Source organism: Sphaerodactylus townsendi, linkage group LG08 (assembly GCF_021028975.2).
Source record: "Sphaerodactylus townsendi isolate TG3544 linkage group LG08, MPM_Stown_v2.3, whole genome shotgun sequence".
Taxonomy (NCBI): domain Eukaryota; kingdom Metazoa; phylum Chordata; class Lepidosauria; order Squamata; family Sphaerodactylidae; genus Sphaerodactylus; species Sphaerodactylus townsendi.
The window spans coordinates 84,673,936-84,694,129 of NC_059432.1; the positions used below are offsets into that span (position 1 = coordinate 84,673,936).

At 48.8% G+C, this 20,194-nt stretch overlaps 1 protein-coding gene across 1 annotated transcript; it reads right to left on the reverse strand.

Moving 5' to 3' along the window:
* Window positions 1-3,954: 3,954 nt before the first annotated feature.
* LOC125438479 (procollagen-lysine,2-oxoglutarate 5-dioxygenase 2-like) lies at window positions 3,955-16,725 on the reverse strand. The gene is made up of 9 exons (XM_048506917.1): window positions 16,586-16,725; window positions 15,012-15,153; window positions 13,856-13,918; window positions 9,419-9,532; window positions 9,150-9,215; window positions 7,366-7,470; window positions 6,849-6,995; window positions 6,201-6,326; window positions 3,955-5,045 (listed from the first exon to the last, which is right to left on the reverse strand). The coding sequence occupies exons 1-9, from the start codon at window positions 16,723-16,725 to the stop codon at window positions 4,890-4,892; spliced, it is 1,059 nt and encodes a 352-aa protein (XP_048362874.1). The 3' UTR covers window positions 3,955-4,889.
* Between the last annotated feature and the right edge of the window lie 3,469 nt (window positions 16,726-20,194).

Genomic DNA, 20,194 nt, shown 5'->3' on the forward strand with positions numbered 1-20,194 from the left:
CATTGGAGTACAAAATTACACAGCTTCTCAGCTCTCGCTAAGAGCTGAAGCAACTGAGGTTGGATATGCTAAGTGCTCCATCCCCCGATGAGATGGTTTTAAAATTTGATGACATCACCAAAAAAAATTAAGGATTTAATCCAACAGTCCCAACGCGAAGAATGTATCCTTGCCCAATAAATCTCCACGCAGGTTGGAATTCTGCTCTAGGAGTATGGCCATAAAACACTCTCACTAAGTGGAAATTTACAAAACTATAAAAGCCAAAAAATGGATAGCCCTGCCCACATCTTTACTTTACGCTAAAACCCACTAGTAGCATTGGGTAAATTCACGGACTAATCAACAAGAGGCAATTGATCAAGTTAAGCTGGAATTCCTCGATTCAATCAGTACAGGACAACGTAATTCTAGAAGATTCTGGAAAAATAGTCACTGGTAGGGCTTAGAGATAGCAGCATCCTTCCTTCTAGTATCTCAAGATCACAATGGTATGAGGTTTTTTTTGGAAACAATGGGAGTGCCAGAATTCTCATTCCACCCTGGTTCATGTTCTACCTTCTGACAACCCCTGGCCTCCCGTGGTCCTCTCTCTGGAGATTGGGAAACTTATAAGCCAAACTTAAACGCAGGTAAAGCTGCTGGTCCTGACACTCTTTCCTTCCAGAGTTGTTTATAGTATTTAGGGGAATGCAAGTGGTCCCTTTATATTGGCATGATTGTTTAACATGGTTAACCAAACAGGCATAATCCCACTGTGTGGAGCTACTCAATTATCATCCCTATCTATAAGAAGGGTGGACCTAACAGTCCATCTAATTATAGACCAATCAGTCTTCTCTCGGTCTTGGGAAAAACTTTATGCCAACACCTCCTTGGGAAATTCAACTGATTGGATTGTTGATAAAAATGTCATAGGGAAGGAACAAATTGATTCCAAAGGGGTAAGTCAACCCTCGACTCACTTGCCTGGTGTTAAATTGCTTGATAACTAAATATAAGAGGAAAAGAGCCCTTGTATGTTCAGCCTTTATCGATCTCCGCTCAAGCATTTGATTCTGTTAATAGAGAGATTCTTCTGGAAGAAACTCAGCAGCCATGGTGTAGAGCCAAGGTTGCTTGACTTAATTAAGATCCTGTACCACAAACACCTATTGCCACGTGAGATGTAACATGGAGGGATTGTTAACCCCAAAAAAATTCAAGTTACTAAAGGGTAAAACAAGGTTGCGATTGGTTCCTACACTCTTTAAGCTCTTTTATTAACGAGACATCTAGCTTCCACACTCAAGTGCGAGGTCTAAGTACATTAGTCCAACTCTGACTCAACTTCCATACCCCTGCTTCTGTTTTTGTATTGATGACGCAAGTTAAAATTTCTCTTCCGCCAATGAAGCCTGGACTAAGGAGAGCTTTAGAGTGTTGTATAGAATACTGCACACTGCTAACGATTTGCAACTTAACTTAGATAAATCCAAAATTGTGGTATTTTACCCATAAAATGGAAAGCCACCTTCAATTGGCTTTTGATAGGCCTACAGTAGTTTCTGGAGCAGAGTGCAGTCATATAAATACCTAGGCTTTACCTACCATCATCATAGGGGCCTCCTGGACACTACATAGGAATCGGGCCATCTCCTCGTCAGCTTAAATTAAGTGCGTCTCAGCCATTATATCAGCTCTCTATGGGAAAGGCCGAGGATACATCCCTGCAGCGTTGAGAGCATTTAATGCCAAAGTGAGTCAACAAATCCTTTATGGGATCCCCATCTGGATAGGGGCATGGAGCAGAGAGGTTGAAAGGGTCCAGTCATACTTTCTGTATAAAATCCTTGGCTTGCCCCATTCTGTTCCCTATGCGGCCCTGTGCTTAGAAACAGGCCAGCATCGGCTGGAAACTCTGGCCTGGTGCCGTACATTCAAGTTTTGGGCCAGGATTTGTTTTAATCGAGATATACCAGAACTCCCCATAGTTCAGCTTACAAAATTCATTGAGAGTCACTGTACTGCAGTGGTTAGAATATCAGATGAGAATCTTGGAGATGCAAGCTGAAATCTTCACCCTGCCATCAACTTGCTGAGGATCCTTTTTCTCAGCCTAATCCACCTCATAAAATTTTGTGAGACTAAAATGAAGGAACGGCTAAGTTTGCTGCTCTGAATTCTGTGGATGAAGGGCAGGATAAAAATGTACTATTCAGATAGTTAAGTGGCCCATGTTTAGGCAATCACGCTAATCTTTTAGTTGAATTAATTAATTAATTACAACATGGTTCAAATGGCAAAAATGGAGGCAGCACCACTAATTAGGTTAGATATATTTAAGATCAAGAAGAGTGTAAGTTGATTCCCTTGTGCACATGGGCTCCTCTCTCTCTATGGCCCTTTCTGCACAGGCCATGCGGGAGTCCCTGCACCGGCAGGAATTCTGCTGGTGCAGGGGTGGGGGCCGTTTGCACAGAAGCATGCAAGTGGCCCCCGCAGAGGCCGATGCAGGAGAGGCAGCTCCGCACGGAGTCGCCTCTTCCCCGTCCCTCTCCCACTCACCTCGTCGCCTCCGTCGCCCTGCTGGCCTCCATAGACCCGCCCATGCTGCCCTCCAACCTCCAGGGGTCTGAGGACAGCGAGGGAGGGTCTTTGGAGGCCAGCAGGGCGATGAAGGCGACGAGGTGAGTGGGAGAGGGACGGGGGAAACAGTGCATTCCTGGCGGTGCCGTTCGCACCGCGCCGCCGGGAATGCGCAGTTTTGCCAGGAGGGAGGTTTTTGGAGGCAGCCTGACGCTGCCCTGGGGGAGGGGGAGGGGAGCCAGGTCGGCGCTGCTGCGTTTTTGCAGAGCCACCTGTGCAAACGGCTCCCTGGGGACAGCGTTTTTGCCGTCCCCAGGGCACCGTTTATGGCCTGTGCGGAAAGGGCCAATGATCCTGAAAAAAGAAATGAGGGTTTGGATACCTTCTAAAGCAACATTTGTTATTATACGAGGGAATGAAGACCTAGCTTAAATTCAAATGCACCTGCAAGAACTTCACCCATTCTTTGTACCCACTCATTCCCACGGACAAAGGGGAGAGGGATAAGTGGGCTGTGCCAAAAGGGGAGATTCAGCAATAATTGCTACTTCTCTTAATGACGCAAGATTTTTTTATCTGTATGAGTGGATATTTTTTGTCAATATGTGGGGTTCCATTAAACCCTCACAGCCAATATCAATTGATGGACCTATTCTCCTTTAATGTGTTTAATTCTCTTTCAAATTCACTAGTGCCCATCACTTTGCATGGTACGCCAGATTTTGTTGTTTGTTCCACTTTTCATGCCATTTCCTGCTGTCCATTCATGGAATTTCCCAGAAAACTTAGGAGGTGTTTGACTCTGATCCAGTTTCACAAGGTGTGCAAAACTGAATTTTTTGATGAGGACTTTTTTGATCCGTTAATCATGGATACATATTAAGCACTTATATTATGTCTGGATTTTTAATGTATTGATTAAGTTGGCACGATACATTGTAGTTTTTATGATTGTTATTCCTTTTAGTATTAATAATTCTTTGAACTTTTTAGAGGATTTTCTCTTCCTAACCTGTCCTTGGGTCTCTGCTGACTGGGAAAAAGGCAGGTACATAAATCCTTTAAATGGATAAAATCACCCCAGCCTTATGAGTTTTGTAAGAGAACTGTCATGTTATGCTGTTGCTGGAAAACAAAATACATCAGACAATAAGTCTTATGGTCAGCATCAAGCTGAAACAATAGGAATCAGTTAATTCCAAAAAGTTAATTCACATTTAAGGCCATATAGCAATTTCCATAATTTGTGATGATTCCAGGGGTGACCATTAAGAAGGGATCTATATAATTAGATTACCTGTAGAAATTCAATGGCCAAGAAGCATCATAAATTCCATATTTTCCGGAAAATTTTCCCCAGTTTTTCCAAAGTGAAGCAACAAAATGTACACAAGAGAAATGGCTTTATTGCTGAAACCTGCCAGTAGGATTGAAAAATTTAAAGCATTCATTAATTTACATACACACTTAAAAACATCACACTTAACAAAAACAAAATAAAAAACTAGGATTCTCTGTTTACAAAACAGAGATCAAATGCAGTATAAAGCAGACACAATAAAAGCCCTTCTTAACTTAAGATTACTTTATTTTCTATCAGGCTTTTTAAAAAGTGCATTTGAGCACCTCAGGTTTCATTATTTCAGCATTTATTTCAAGTGTAACCTTTAAATTACAAACAGTAGGCACATCAGGGATTATTTAAAATGGATCCCTTAATAACAAAAGCAAGTCAAAACCCGCAAAATGTGAGAAGAGCAACTTCATCTATTTATTGATTTCCTGATAAAAAAAATTCAAGTAGTGATAAATAAGAGTAGAAAATTTGGTTTTCAAGACATGCTGGTATTAGGGTTTAGCAAGATTTGGGAGAGAGAGACTGGATGGCCAGAGCTGATTTGGAGCAAAAAGTTATTTTCTTAACAGCTCAGACTGACCAAAGGACACTTGGTGAATCAAAGGGAGTTCCATTCTGGAATATTTCTTCTTTCAGACTCATTTTTAGTACCTGAAGAAACCACATATATTTGCACCAATTATTTGTGTTTATCTATGAACTGGAAATGCTCACAAAAAGTCTTCTTAAAGGCAGCTAATGAGAAAATTTGAACATTTCTTTTTTATTTCGTGAATCAAGGCTCAGAGCAGATGCTTGAAGATTTCCAACAACTCTGTAAAACTGTGTCCCCAATATGTTAGCCCAAAGTAAAGCAGCTTTCTCTAGAAGAAGCTTCTTTTGTCACCATCTTCTGGGAGAAGAATAAATAAGAGTTTGTCATTGGGAGTCAAACGTTGTCTTTTAAGGAGCCAAGGAAATAAAGTTATGGGTCAATAAATGATATTGCAATGTATCTTGTTCCATTCAGAATGGGAAGTCCTTCATGTAAATGAGTAAGTCTTCCTGGATGCATGAAACTCCATCCTTTCCTAGGGGACTCAATTGAACAGTTGTATCTCAGAAATTTACATCCACCTCCCTAAAAGAGAATTTAAAAAAACACACGTTTTAGACTGCAATCTTCAAGTTGTCCCATGGAAATAATTAGAAACTGAGATTCTGCAATGTTAGGTGTTTTGAAGATGACAGACTTAATCAGAACTCCAATTCCATTCTAGACCAAGCATGATAGCCTGGATAATATAAGGGGGGATTGGACAATATCCCATCTTAATTTGCCATATTTGAGATTTCTTTATCCGTTTGGATGTAGGTCTCTCCAGTCTTCAATGGCAGTTCTGAAAATGGCATAGACATTTTGCAAACCGCATTGTCCCCCTGCTTGGCAAGAGATTGTTATAATCAGGGCCAGAGCTACACCATTTGGTCTGTACTTCCCCCATAGGTTAGTCAGCTGAACTGGATTTGTTTATGGTATTGATGTTTTTTCTGCTGTTGCTTTTGACCTTAAGCTTTTTTGAGACCATATTAAGTGGAAAAAAGCAGGTTAAAATGCCAAATTAATAAATAATTCTAATGAGTCATAAGTGATTGAAGATCCTCTAAGCTCAAAGCAATTTTACTCACAAGATATGCCATATAGCCCCTCAGCTACTAGAGAGAAGGCCTTTTAAAAACTGTTCCTCACATACAGAATGTTCTCTGCTCAACTATCCACCAGATGCTTGAACACTTTGGTTTTAGGTGCAGGGTTAAATTTAAAAAAATTAACCAGATACTTAATTGAACCCACTGGATTCTGACTGAGTTCCATGGTTCCCATTCCTCTCCCTTAGGCTAAAAAACATTTTTTTTTTTTACAAAAAATGCCTGTTTACATGACATCATATCCAGGAAAACCTGGATGTGATATCATACATCTCTAGGAATGGGCCAAAACTCTGGTTTTACCTAGCATTCTGGCCAATTCCTAAAGGTTTGACATCACTTCCAGGTTTCCCCTGATGTGATCATGCCATTGGCTGATGCCCACCATGTTTCCCCTAGTATTATTCAGTCCCGCCTCCTCCTTATCCCTCCCTGAATAAGTTTCTAGTGATAATTATGTTTATTGTTTCAAATTCTATTCTGCCATTTTAGTGGGTCTCTTGTACATATCTGTAAGAAATGTTTTAGTGGAAATTAATCACAAAGATCAAAAGAATAGTTGTAACTAAACACACTACAAACTTACCTGAAAATCCTCTCCTATTTTGTTGAGAGCAATGTTGATAGTAAATGTTGATGCATCATGATGAGGTCTGAGGGATCGCTGTCTATCAGTAGTGTATTTTACAACAAAATTTAGCAAGGCATAGCCCTGGAAGGAAATGATAGAATTTTTGAAAACAAATTATCATCATGAGTGGATAATTTTATATCAACTCTCTCTTAATGTTTCCTTTGAGATCAAAGAAATGCTGGCTTGTATCCAATAGCTGTTTCTGCCCTCAGAAGAACACTTTTGGTGTGTATGCAGGGCAGGGGAATTTTCTCTGATTCCCCTCCTACTCTAGGCCTCCAGATTATTCCTAGCACTAGGCTGCAGCAAGAGAGGCAGGAAATACTAACAGAATTCAACAAGATCTGAACACACTGGAAAAGTGAGCAGATGTAAACAAGATGCAATTTAACAAGGATAAATGCAGAGTTCTACATTCCATATTGCAAGATGTCATAATTCCACAGTACATGGATCAGGCTGCATTTGGAGTACTGTGGCACAGTGAGTTCGGGAGGGGGGAAACCTGTGTGCAATGGAAAATCAGCATAATAGGTTGGTGCAGCATCAGCACTTCACTGGATTGACTCCTTTACTGAGATGTTAACAACTTTAACCTACCTTTGTATAGTAGCCAGCAAATACTTTCAGAGTTACTGGAGCAATGAATTCTCTAATAAAATGCAGCCATTCCTTCTCTAGCCCAATTTGCTTCATGTGAATGTCATCAGTCGGAACATTTTCATATCCTCCAGCAATACGGCTATCCTTAAAAGATATATGTACATATATATATGTCACATTGTTTATTTTGCATATAATTTCCCTATGTATTCTACCAGATTAGCTTCTATCAGTATAGGAACATCCCTTTGCATCTATCACAGAGGGCACACAGAAGACAAAGCCCTTCTAGTCTCTCCAGTTCCATTCCAGCCCTGTTATAGATGCATACATGCTGCAGAATTCTGGTCATTACCTGGAACAGGAACCCATGTATGACCCACACAGCCACTCTCAGAAACTATATGCTGCATGCACAGATTAGGTTAAGATCATTATCACAGTTTTGCCTGCCTTTTAACAACATCATTGAAAATATGATTTAAATAAACTTTTTAAAAATAGCAATGCTTACATGATGTTTGCCACCAGACCATTCTCCACAATGTTCCATTTCCTCTACCAGTTCATCACAGGCTGTCTCAGAAAATATGGGGAACCAAAACACATCTGGGCATGGCTACAAGTGGGAAACATATAAAAAAATGTTGTTGCATTAACACTTTGTGCTGTACTTGATATAAGTGCCAGAAAACTTTTCAGTTGCACTTCAGAATTTTGTTATATCTCCACAGATATAATTGTTGGCCCAACAATGATCAGTTCTTGAATTAATAAACACTGTCTGTTGAACTTGAACTTAAGGACATAAATACACAAGAAGAGCCATGCTGGATCAGACCAGTGGTCTATCTACTCCAGTATCCTGCTAACTTGTGATCTTAGCTTGTAAACAAAGGTTGTTATCTTAACATGATTATATTTTTATTCCATTTTTCCATGGCTGATAGTGGGGACATACAAGAGTGATGGTACTACAGCAAATAGTGAGGTACTAATAGATATTTATATCCTTCTGGAGCCATGCTGACATTTCACTTATGATAGTCTTTCTTGGAAATGAGAAAATATAGCTTTCCATTTGCTGTTACTGCTTTGGTTATCAGCTCAGGCAAAAGCATTGTTCCCTCTTAGTCACAGAGCATAAAAAATAGTGATGAGCTGGTTATTCTGTAAAATGCATTTAGACAGCACTTAAGAAAGAAGTTATATGAAATCTCTAATTATCTGAAAGAAGAAACCATTTCAGTGGCTTCTAGGGTCAGTCAATGCGGAGTAGTTTCCTATCACATCTTGCAAGCATCCACACTATGTCATATATCTATTTCTTTTTCCACTGTTCCCATATTGGAAAAAAAGAAAACTTTTCTTTCCAGTAATTTGACTGGCACAATGATGTGAACTGTTCAAGCAGCTGCCCAAGGGCTATACTAGTCCCAAAGATTTGGATCAGACTTCCTTTGCTGAGAAGACACATAGTGTAGATAGGCATGCCATGAAAATCTATTCAAACTGGCTGCGGTGACACAAAGGCCCTTTCTGCAAAGAGGCAGAAGGGCTTGGGTCGGCGTAATGAACGCCGACCCGACGACGCTGGGAACCGGCTGGGACGACGTGGCATGCCGCTGGAGCCGCCAAGGTTGCCCGGCCGCACTCTCGCTTCTCTTACATTCATCCTTCATTCACCTCGCTGCCGCTTCGCCTCTGCTGGCTCTCCGTAGATTCGGCGACACGCTTGCCCCTCCTCGGACCTCCAGGTGAGAGGACAGCGAGGGAGGGCCTTCAGAGGCCAGCAGGGCGGCTGGACGCAACGCAGGGTGAGTGGGGAAGGACGGGAGACTTCCCGGGCGTGTGCCGCTCGCACTGGGTAAACCGGGCCGGGAATGCGCTGTATTCCAAAAAACCTCCCTCCAGGAGGGAGGTTTTTGGAGGTGGCCTGAGGCCGCCCTGGGGGAGGGGGAAGGGAGCCAGGTCGGTGCTGCTGCGATTTGGCAGCGCCGCCTGTGCAAACAGCCTTCCCCCCTGGGGACTATGCTTTGCCATCCTCTAGGGCGTCGTTATTGGCCCGTGCGGAAAGGGCCAGAGAGCCACAAGAGTAGGCTTCCATAGAAACCACAAATGTTGCTGAGTCCAGCATTCCATCTAATTCAATATCCTGTTTCTCACACGGACCAGCTAAACACTTCTTTCTTTGAAGTTCACAAGTGGGGGGAGGGGAAGACGATAACTTTCTGTCACAGCTTTTCAATGTCATGCTGTCCATCTTTAATACTTTTGTCAATAAGTACTTCTACATACCTGTTCCACTATATTTTCAGTGAAGATCTTTGAATAATTAGCATTTATATATGTTTCCTTCCATTCCTGAAAACAATGTTTTGAAGAAAAGTATGATTATTAATATTTCAAAGAGATTCTGAAATGCTTACAAAACAGAATATTTTTCAATATTTAGTCTGAAAACTAAACCACAGAAGCCTCACATTTTTTTTAAAAAAAACTATTATCTGTTGCCTTAAAAGAAGGCCCCACTACAAATGAAATTTATTGCATGTTTTAATACTTACCACAGGATTTTCAAAGATCTGCCAGAGGTCATTGTTGTAGTGAGAAGTATTGAAGTTGGCAGTTGATAAAAGTCGCCCAAATTCATGTCTGTTAGTGATGTACATAAAAACACCCTATTACCAGACAAAGACATTTGTATGTTAGTGACTATATTCAGAATCTGGGAACAGTGAAGGGGCTATGTTATCTAATGATTGGCCATTCAAGTGCATTGATATCTAAATTTTAGTTCCATGCCATTATTAAAATGTAACTCTATTCAAATTGCATTATGAGTATTCCTGAGCTTCAAACTTTCTGGGCTTGTTGGTTAGGATTTAGAGAAATGACACTAACCCAACTAATCCTGAATCTGCAGTAAGTAGACATTGATTAGGATATGCAGAGGCTGTTTTATTCTCTGTGCATGTACTGATGATGGGAGGGGACTCCTGAATATGTCTGTATCCAGTACCTACTTGCAGTAGCCTAGATTTTGTCCCTCTTCAGGCATGCATTCACAGCAGACATCATGATAGGGCATCTGCAAAAGTCTGGCAGAGGCCTCAACATTAACTAAAAGAGTGTGATTTATCAGCATCAATCAACCATAAATAGGACCTTACTCCGAAGGAACTGCTCTCTAGGGCAATTTCCCATTTAATACCAGGAAAGCTAGCAGAACATGATTGTTACACGTTTCTTTTTATTAATGGCAACAGTCCTACTCTTCGTACAGAATATGCAAAAGGAAGCATTTGTGTTCAGACCGAACTTTCGTACAAATATTAAAGATTACAATACTAGAAGCAAAAGAGGTCTGTGTCAGAATACTACAGACTATCCCTTTCCTAGTAGTTCCTATGGTGAGCAGACCTGTAATAGCGGCATTTACTCCTTAAACTTTCACTTTTACGAGTATGGTGAGATGGCAAGATATTCAAAATTTTATATCAGTTTAGCAAAGACTGTAACATTGTTTTCAGACTAATTTTTCCAAGTTTCCAATTATCAATGCATTTCTATTCATCATGACCCAGTTCTGCATTTCCAAATCAAGGGTGAATGGCATACTGACATCCCAGCCACCTGGAAGGCAGGCATCTATTAGGACAGCCCAGATAATCCAAATATACAGCTGGTAGAATCAGCATGGGATAAGGTGTAGGGACATGAATCATTACACAGAACCTAGCGATAGTCGCTTTAAACACATGATAATAGGAACTTCTATGAAACACTTGCTGTTTGGATTTTGGGTTTGTGGCTGCTGTCACCCAGGACAGCTGCTGTTGAGAAGGTCCCCGAGTGCTTCATACAGAATATGTAAAATGCTACCTCACACCACATTGCATGCACACCACAGACTTGCTCAAATCTTTATGGCTGGGTGCAAATCTTTATGGTCTAGACAACATGTTCTAATACGTACATAAACACACATTAAGCATATGCTGAATCATTAGCTCTTATTAAATTTATATACGCAAGTTGCATCAAAAAAGCACTGTCAAACTTTGCAGAAAAAGTGTTTATGTAGCATTGCTATTAAAATACACCACACCAACATCCAGTTTTATGCTCCATTATTTTCAGTGGAATTACATCCACATAATACTGGGGAACTGGGGAAATGCTGTGGTAAATCACATTTCCAATAGTGTGTGTATTTAAAATTGTGCCTCTGCTTTAGACACAATTTCTTATATGGAATGAAGGAAAGTCACAACCAATTCTTCCTTGAATTCTAGTTTTGATTAAGTAAGATAATTGGTGCATGAATGAACCTTAGGAAGAGAGTAGCAAATAATCCTTATATAAGAAGAGAAGAAGAGTTTGGATTTATTTCCCCCCTTTCTCTCCTGCAGGAGACTCAAAGCGGCTTACAATCTCCTTGCCCTTCTCCCCTCACAACAACACCCTGTGAGGTAGGTGGGGCTGAAAGAGCTCTGAGAAGCTGTGACTAGCCCAAGGTCACCCAGCTGGCATGTGTGGGAGCGTACAGGCTAATCTGAATTCCCCAGATAAGCCTCTACAGCTCAGGCAGCAGAGCGGAGAATCAAGCCCGGTTCCTCCAGATTAGATACATGAGCTCTTAACCTCCTACGCCACTGCTGCTCCCTGAACCTGGCTTCAGTAATCCATTGAACTGCATCCAGATATAACCACTTAAAAGCCCATTATGTTTTATTTTACTAAGGCATCTATATTCTGATGCTTTCTTCACCTGGTGACTGGAAGAGAGATATCACTAAATTTGGTAATCTATTGCAAGGCTCCCCCCCAACTCTTATCTTTAGGAAATAAAGTCCAATTTGAAATGTAGCTTTCAGTGTTCTGGCTTCCTCAGCTAGCCAGTTGTTAAAATCTTCTCCCATACATGTAGAATGGTTCTGTCAGTTTTATGCTCCATTATTAACTGCCCTATAAATGTTGCATCTAAAACAAAAAATAAAAGTGAGACAGCTAAATAAAGAGTTTATTGGTACAATTTCCCAAGTATTTCTGACGTTTAGCCTTGAGTACCAATCCTCTAAGCTGCCTAACCCCCACCTCTTTAAGTGAAACTTGAGCATAAGTTTCAGTTAAACTCATGGAATTTTCGCATTGTACCAGAGTACAGTGGCCACTTATTAATAATGGCTGAAATTTTGGGATCCTCAAGATATGGTTACTTCTAGTTTCATAATGGAATGTGGAGCAAAGTTGATAATAAGCATGGGGCTAATCACTCTGTGGTAATTAGATGACATCTTGAAAGACTCCTCCTCCCCCCCCCCACACACACACATAAATCCAACATAGTTCAAAATTGTTTTCACTCAGAACAGAACATTGACGCTTTCACTGAGCCAGTATCAGATGAGAACATCAGCAGTGAAAGCGTAGGCTTCCTTTGTGGCTACTCTTATTTCATATGATAATTTTCCTTAAGAAATAAAGAGGACAACTTATCTTTTTTCATGTCAGATGAGTTGAAATACTTAAAAAAAACCCGTGTAGCTTTTTGCTGGGCGAACCTATTTTTTTAAACCAACTGCATAGTGTTTTTAACTGTGTTCATATTGTGATTTTCTGTATTTTGATGGTATATGAAACCATTTTAAATGCTAGAAAGTGATGTATAATTTTTTAAATAAATGAAAATAAATTTTAAAACTTCCTGCACACTGAATACCCTCAAACATCTATTTAATTTCCCTCCTTCTTCTGGCCCATCTACCTTTCCAACTCACTGGTGAAGCAAGGGAGGAGAAGCAGTACAGTACAGTAAACCTTTATTAGGCATGAACTACGGGAGGCAAGAAAATGCCAGTGTGGAAAGGGAAAGAAAAGTTGGGCAAGAGAAGCCAACCTGAAGATGGCTGCCCTTCTTTGCTCGCTTCTGGTGGTTACATTCTACTTTCACATGTCCTGCTGCCTGAACTGTGGTAGGGTTTTACTGCAGATGCCACTATTGACTTGTACCCTCAAATTATTTATAAAAAATACAACTAAGCCTATTCTGAATCATAGGAGTTTCCCCAGGTTTATGAATGTTTGACTCCTTGATCTATGACTATAATAAATGACTAACTGATTGGAGTTTTCCCAGATTTTCAGAATCTCTGGCCCCTTCTGCATGGAGGTGGAAGGGGTTGGGTCGGCGTAATCTACTGGCTGGGATGACATCGCCGCGGAGCCAAGGTTCCCGGCCGACCGGCTTCTTCCCCATTTCTCCAGCTTGCCTTGGTCTCCCTCCTGGCCTCCAGAGATTACCATCGCCACCCTCCCACCTCCAGGCCGGAGGACAGCGAGGGAGTGGCCTTCGGAGGGCTGTGCAGGCCGACTGGAGGCGTAATTTAGGTGAGTGGGAGAGGGACGGGGACAACAGCGCATTCCTGGCGGTGCCGTTCGCACCGTGCCGCCGGGAATGCGCTGTTGTGCCAAAAACCTCCCTCCAGGAGGGAGGTTTTTGGAGGCGGCCTGAGGCCGCCCTGGGGGAGGGGGAAGGGAGCCAGGTCGGCGCTGCTGCATTTTGGCAGCACCGCCTGTGCGAACAGCTCGCTGGGGATGGCATTTTTGCCATCCCCAGGGCGTCGTTATTGGCCCGTGCAGAAAGGGCCTATATGTCATAGTTGTGCCTTGCTCTATTGTGTGAATATTCCTTGCCGCATAAGGGCTAGCCCTTGGCTATTAGATGTTGGAATTATGTTATCCATTTCATTGTTCTTTTATGCATGCTATAGTACACTATAGTACACAGATGCTGACTTTTAAAAATTGTAGACCATTTTTTCAAACTATTTTTACATGGCTACCTGAAAAAAAGCAAACTGATATGTATGATTAAATCTCACAAAAACACTGCCAGGGAAAACCAAGAGAAGGGAAGAATCTTCCCTTAGGAAAGTACTTTTGGACTGTAGTAAATGGGAAAAAACCCACTAATGAATAAAAACAAAAGAGATCAAAACCTTTGGGGGGCTGAGCATATGGAATGTTTCCGCTGAAGGGGAGTCTTTTTCCCTTTGTACAGTCTAAAATGAAGAAGAAGACCACATCAGTTGACCTTTCCTTACGCTTTTTCACATTGTTAGAATGATTGGGGTTTCCAGTGCCATGTTAGATAAACAACATCCTTTAATCAAAAGCTGGGATTCTGAAAGAGCCTCTGTGAGCAGCATGCAGCTCCAAGCAAAGCTTATCATGTACAGGTTAAAAGTCTGATCCATCAGCCTCTTATCTGCAGCAGTACAGGAAGGGGAGGGGGAACAAACCAGCTCATACCAGGCTTCTTCACAGCATGAGACTGAGAAAAAAGAAGGCATTTTTCTGATGAGCTACCAAGTCAAATTAGTCGAACACGAGCACATGGTAAGCACAGATTGGAATAACTGATGCGAAGGAAGCCTGAGAACAAGAGAATGTTGATTGGGCTTGTTCTGTAAAATGAGGACAGACAAAAGAAGTCATGCGCCTGCACAAAATGAAGGAATAACCTTTAACACTTGCTAACTCTTCTTTATTCAATTCAGTACCTCAAATGCTTTCAAACCACCAAACTGTCTGTCATTTGTTTCTGCTCTGGTGTAAATATCAGTACAAATACAGATTTACATTTGTATTGGTATGATATTCATAATAAGTCTCATAATGCTACCATTTGGAAAGTGTTGTTAACAAGGAGCACTGTTCCTGCTAGCAAATTTCATCTGCCTTGAAATAACAAAATTTAATCATTTGTACCCTTGAAAAAAGTCAACCTGAAAATGGTAATTATATTGGCATCATTGCTTTTGTATCATTCGTACAATTTGTAGCATTTTGCATCTGTTATTAATACAGGGCAAAGCCAAAAATGGAATATTTGTGCTATGTCAAAATTACCATATGAAACCAGTACTAAAGAGTTCACATTATAAAAATTAATTTTGAATTCAGAAGTAGAATTCAGAAGTATAATAGTTACTAATTTTCAGTATGCTCAAGAATCCAATTTCTTTTCTGAATTCATTTCTATTCTGAATTCATTTGCCTTCTGAAAAGATTAAAAATTGGCTAGTACTTTTGAGTGGAAACATATACAGGTTATAAGTCATTTTCAAAGCAGCTATATCCCATGCATCTTACCAGTTCCCTGGCATTTCTGCAGAGGGCCATATCAGGATCCAATCTATCACGTGCAAAATAATTTTGCTCTTTCATCTCCGATCTGAGTGTCTCTCCTTTGATCAGGTATATATTAGCTACATAAGGAACATTCCATATACCTCTATGAAAAAAAATACAAAATGAAGCTGAGGGTGATGTTAGTAATGACATTTTAAGTTTCATAGTTTTTTAAAACTGGCAAAGCACAAAGATAGTTTCAAATATTCTAATAAAGATCAATTAATTTTGCCCTTAACATGAAAACAGAGCTCATATTACTGAAAACAATTTGTTTGTTACAGTACTAATTGTCTCCTGAAATAAAACAAGAGTATTGCCAGTTTTCAATATACCTTATGGAGAATCATACAGAATAAGGTCTTTATGGTGCACTTTGTAGAAGTTAAATGCAATACTTTTCCAAGGATACTAATCTATTTATTGTGGGATATTCAGACACATTTCCATTTGGAGAAAGACAAATATTTTAAAAAATTCTAAAATTACTTTTAACACTAAGGTAGAGTTATTTACCAAGAGCCCTGTGCAATAGAGTGGTAAGCTGCAGTACTGCAGTCAAAAGCTTTACTCAAGACCTGAATTTGATCCTGATGGAAATCAGTTTCAGGTACCTGGTTCAAGGTTGACTCAGCCTTCCATCCTTCTGAGGTCAGTAAAATGAGTACCCAACTTGCTGGGAGTAAAGTGTAGATGAATGGGGAAGAAAATGGCAAACCACCCGATAAACATAGTTTGCCTAGTAAACATTATGATGTGATGTCACCCCAATGCATCAGTAATGACTTGAGGCTTGTACAGCGGACTACCTTTACCATTTTTAATAGCTATTTACATGACTCAAACAATAGCATAGAAGATAGTTTTCTGCTTAAAGATCCCTGTTTCTCAGATGTCGATCACAAAAAGATGTAAAAATGATACTTATTCAATGCTAAATAGCTGAAATACCAGGCAAAAGTAAACCCGTTCTCTTTTGTAATATTTTGTACCATTTTTATTTAGTTAAAAACCATATGCGTTTCCAGTTACTTAAAACTACTTATGCCACAGGGAAACTACTTATGCCACAGACAAAAAATGAAATTTCAAGCACAAGTCTTGTAAACATTGTGTCTTCTTGCTTCTTTTCACTATACATGAATTTTCAGGTACAGGTACTCTCATATTGCATGTACAGAGGAAAGAGGGTTAAATGATTCTGGAAGTGCTGAAGACGTGTTAATAAAGAAATTCAGCACAGAAAATACTATCATCAAAAATATATGCAGGGTACACTGGGCCAGAAGCAGACTTCTCTGGCAGAACAAAAGGGATCCTTAGTGTCCACCCTTTCTTTTGTCAGCATTCTAAAACCCCATCCCATCTGCTCCTGAGGGTTGGGGATTTGGTGAAGCAGCATCAGACATTGCATAAAGACTGCAGTAAGAACTGAAACCTACAGCATTCATATTTAGCGAAGCAAAAAAGAACTAGTTTTCTTGCAAACATCTATTTGGACATGGAAATGACTAAGCAACATAAGATAAACTTACACTCTGTTTCCTTGGACAATATCCACGTAGTCTTCTGATCGAGCATAATATCCATCAGCGCTCAGTGCTCCCCAAAAGTTGGACCAGAGTTTCCCATGACGAGTCACAAGAGGAGCAATCAGCTTTCTGTTAACAGACATGGTAAAAAATGGAGATTAACAAGATGTAGTAATATTCTGAGTGCTTTAGGATCATACGTTTGTTTGTGTTTATTTAACAGATTTAAATAAAGACCACCACCACATCTTTCAGGTTAAAAACAATCTTTCAAGGAGGATAAAATGTAAAGTTAAACAACAGAAATTGAGGAATAGAAGAATCAGAGGAAGGGGAATCAAGTAATGATTCGTAATTTACGAGCCTCTTTGGCCGTTTCCGCACGGCCTCCTTGCGCCCCCACGCCGCCAAGAGTGCTGGCGGCTTGGGGGCGCAAGCCCGCTCGCACACATGGGGGGGTGGGGGGGGGGGGGGGTGGGGGGGGGGGGGGGTGGGGGGGGGGGGGGGTGGGGGGGGGGGGGGGTGGGGGGGGGGGGGGGTGGGGGGGGGGGGGGGTGGGGGGGGGGGGGGGTGGGGGGGGGGGGGGGTGGGGGGGGGGGGGGGTGGGGGGGGGGGGGGGTGGGGGGGGGGGGGGGTGGGGGGGGGGGGGGGTGGGGGGGGGGGGGGGTGGGGGGGGGGGGGGGTGGGGGGGGGGGGGGGTGGGGGGGGGGGGGGGTGGGGGGGGGGGGGGGTGGGGGGGGGGGGGGGTGGGGGGGGGGGGGGGTGGGGGGGGGGGGGGGTGGGGGGGGGGGGGGGTGGGGGGGGGGGGGGGTGGGGGGGGGGGGGGGTGGGGGGGGGGGGGGGTGGGGGGGGGGGGGGGTGGGGGGGGGGGGGGGTGGGGGGGGGGGGGGGTGGGGGGGGGGGGGGGTGGGGGGGGGGGGGGGTGGGGGGGGGGGGGGGTGGGGGGGGGGGGGGGTGGGGGGGGGGGGGGGTGGGGGGGGGGGGGGGTGGGGGGGGGGGGGGGTGGGGGGGGGGGGGGGTGGGGGGGGGGGGGGGTGGGGGGGGGGGGGGGTGGGGGGGGGGGGGGGTGGGGGGGGGGGGGGGTGGGGGGGGGGGGGGGTGGGGGGGGGGGGGGGTGGGGGGGGGGGGGGGTGGGGGGGGGGGGGGGTGGGGGGGGGGGGGGGTGGGGGGGGGGGGGGGTGGGGGGGGGGGGGGGTGGGGGGGGGGGGGGGTGGGGGGGGGGGGGGGTGGGGGGGGGGGGGGGTGGGGGGGGGGGGGGGTGGGGGGGGGGGGGGGTGGGGGGGGGGGGGGGTGGGGGGGGGGGGGGGTGGGGGGGGGGGGGGGTGGGGGGGGGGGGGGGTGGGGGGGGGGGGGGGTGGGGGGGGGGGGGGGTGGGGGGGGGGGGGGGTGGGGGGGGGGGGGGGTGGGGGGGGGGGGGGGTGGGGGGGGGGGGGGGTGGGGGGGGGGGGGGGTGGGGGGGGGGGGGGGTGGGGGGGGGGGGGGGTGGGGGGGGGGGGGGGTGGGGGGGGGGGGGGGTGGGGGGGGGGGGGGGTGGGGGGGGGGGGGGGTGGGGGGGGGGGGGGGTGGGGGGGGGGGGGGGTGGGGGGGGGGGGGGGTGGGGGGGGGGGGGGGTGGGGGGGGGGGGGGGTGGGGGGGGGGGGGGGTGGGGGGGGGGGGGGGTGGGGGGGGGGGGGGGTGGGGGGGGGGGGGGGTGGGGGGGGGGGGGGGTGGGGGGGGGGGGGGGTGGGGGGGGGGGGGGGTGGGGGGGGGGGGGGGTGGGGGGGGGGGGGGGTGGGGGGGGGGGGGGGTGGGGGGGGGGGGGGGTGGGGGGGGGGGGGGGTGGGGGGGGGGGGGGGTGGGGGGGGGGGGGGGTGGGGGGGGGGGGGGGTGGGGGGGGGGGGGGGTGGGGGGGGGGGGGGGTGGGGGGGGGGGGGGGTGGGGGGGGGGGGGGGTGGGGGGGGGGGGGGGTGGGGGGGGGGGGGGGTGGGGGGGGGGGGGGGTGGGGGGGGGGGGGGGTGGGGGGGGGGGGGGGTGGGGGGGGGGGGGGGTGGGGGGGGGGGGGGGTGGGGGGGGGGGGGGGTGGGGGGGGGGGGGGGTGGGGGGGGGGGGGGGTGGGGGGGGGGGGGGGTGGGGGGGGGGGGGGGTGGGGGGGGGGGGGGGTGGGGGGGGGGGGGGGTGGGGGGGGGGGGGGGTGGGGGGGGGGGGGGGTGGGGGGGGGGGGGGGTGGGGGGGGGGGGGGGTGGGGGGGGGGGGGGGTGGGGGGGGGGGGGGGTGGGGGGGGGGGGGGGTGGGGGGGGGGGGGGGTGGGGGGGGGGGGGGGTGGGGGGGGGGGGGGGTGGGGGGGGGGGGGGGTGGGGGGGGGGGGGGGTGGGGGGGGGGGGGGGTGGGGGGGGGGGGGGGTGGGGGGGGGGGGGGGTGGGGGGGGGGGGGGGTGGGGGGGGGGGGGGGTGGGGGGGGGGGGGGGTGGGGGGGGGGGGGGGTGGGGGGGGGGGGGGGTGGGGGGGGGGGGGGGTGGGGGGGGGGGGGGGTGGGGGGGGGGGGGGGTGGGGGGGGGGGGGGGTGGGGGGGGGGGGGGGTGGGGGGGGGGGGGGGTGGGGGGGGGGGGGGGTGGGGGGGGGGGGGGGTGGGGGGGGGGGGGGGTGGGGGGGGGGGGGGGTGGGGGGGGGGGGGGGTGGGGGGGGGGGGGGGTGGGGGGGGGGGGGGGTGGGGGGGGGGGGGGGTGGGGGGGGGGGGGGGTGGGGGGGGGGGGGGGTGGGGGGGGGGGGGGGTGGGGGGGGGGGGGGGTGGGGGGGGGGGGGGGTGGGGGGGGGGGGGGGTGGGGGGGGGGGGGGGTGGGGGGGGGGGGGGGTGGGGGGGGGGGGGGGTGGGGGGGGGGGGGGGTGGGGGGGGGGGGGGGTGGGGGGGGGGGGGGGTGGGGGGGGGGGGGGGTGGGGGGGGGGGGGGGTGGGGGGGGGGGGGGGTGGGGGGGGGGGGGGGTGGGGGGGGGGGGGGGTGGGGGGGGGGGGGGGTGGGGGGGGGGGGGGGTGGGGGGGGGGGGGGGTGGGGGGGGGGGGGGGTGGGGGGGGGGGGGGGTGGGGGGGGGGGGGGGTGGGGGGGGGGGGGGGTGGGGGGGGGGGGGGGTGGGGGGGGGGGGGGGTGGGGGGGGGGGGGGGTGGGGGGGGGGGGGGGTGGGGGGGGGGGGGGGTGGGGGGGGGGGGGGGTGGGGGGGGGGGGGGGTGGGGGGGGGGGGGGGTGGGGGGGGGGGGGGGTGGGGGGGGGGGGGGGTGGGGGGGGGGGGGGGTGGGGGGGGGGGGGGGTGGGGGGGGGGGGGGGTGGGGGGGGGGGGGGGTGGGGGGGGGGGGGGGTGGGGGGGGGGGGGGGTGGGGGGGGGGGGGGGTGGGGGGGGGGGGGGGTGGGGGGGGGGGGGGGTGGGGGGGGGGGGGGGTGGGGGGGGGGGGGGGTGGGGGGGGGGGGGGGTGGGGGGGGGGGGGGGTGGGGGGGGGGGGGGGTGGGGGGGGGGGGGGGTGGGGGGGGGGGGGGGTGGGGGGGGGGGGGGGTGGGGGGGGGGGGGGGTGGGGGGGGGGGGGGGTGGGGGGGGGGGGGGGTGGGGGGGGGGGGGGGTGGGGGGGGGGGGGGGTGGGGGGGGGGGGGGGT

What these genes read in the sequence shown, in the direction of transcription:
- LOC125438479 (XM_048506917.1), bottom strand. Translation starts at nt 16,725, where the DNA reads ATGTCTGTTAACAGAAAGCTGATTGCTCCTCTTGTGACTCGTCATGGG. An exon ending in AGATCTTTGAAAATCCTGTG is followed by an intron (nt 9,216 to 9,418) that starts GTAAGTATTAAA and finishes CATTGTTTTCAG; the next exon opens with GAATGGAAGGAAACATATAT. An exon ending in CTGAAAATATAGTGGAACAG is followed by an intron (nt 7,471 to 9,149) that starts GTATGTAGAAGT and finishes TCCCACTTGTAG; the next exon opens with CCATGCCCAGATGTGTTTTG.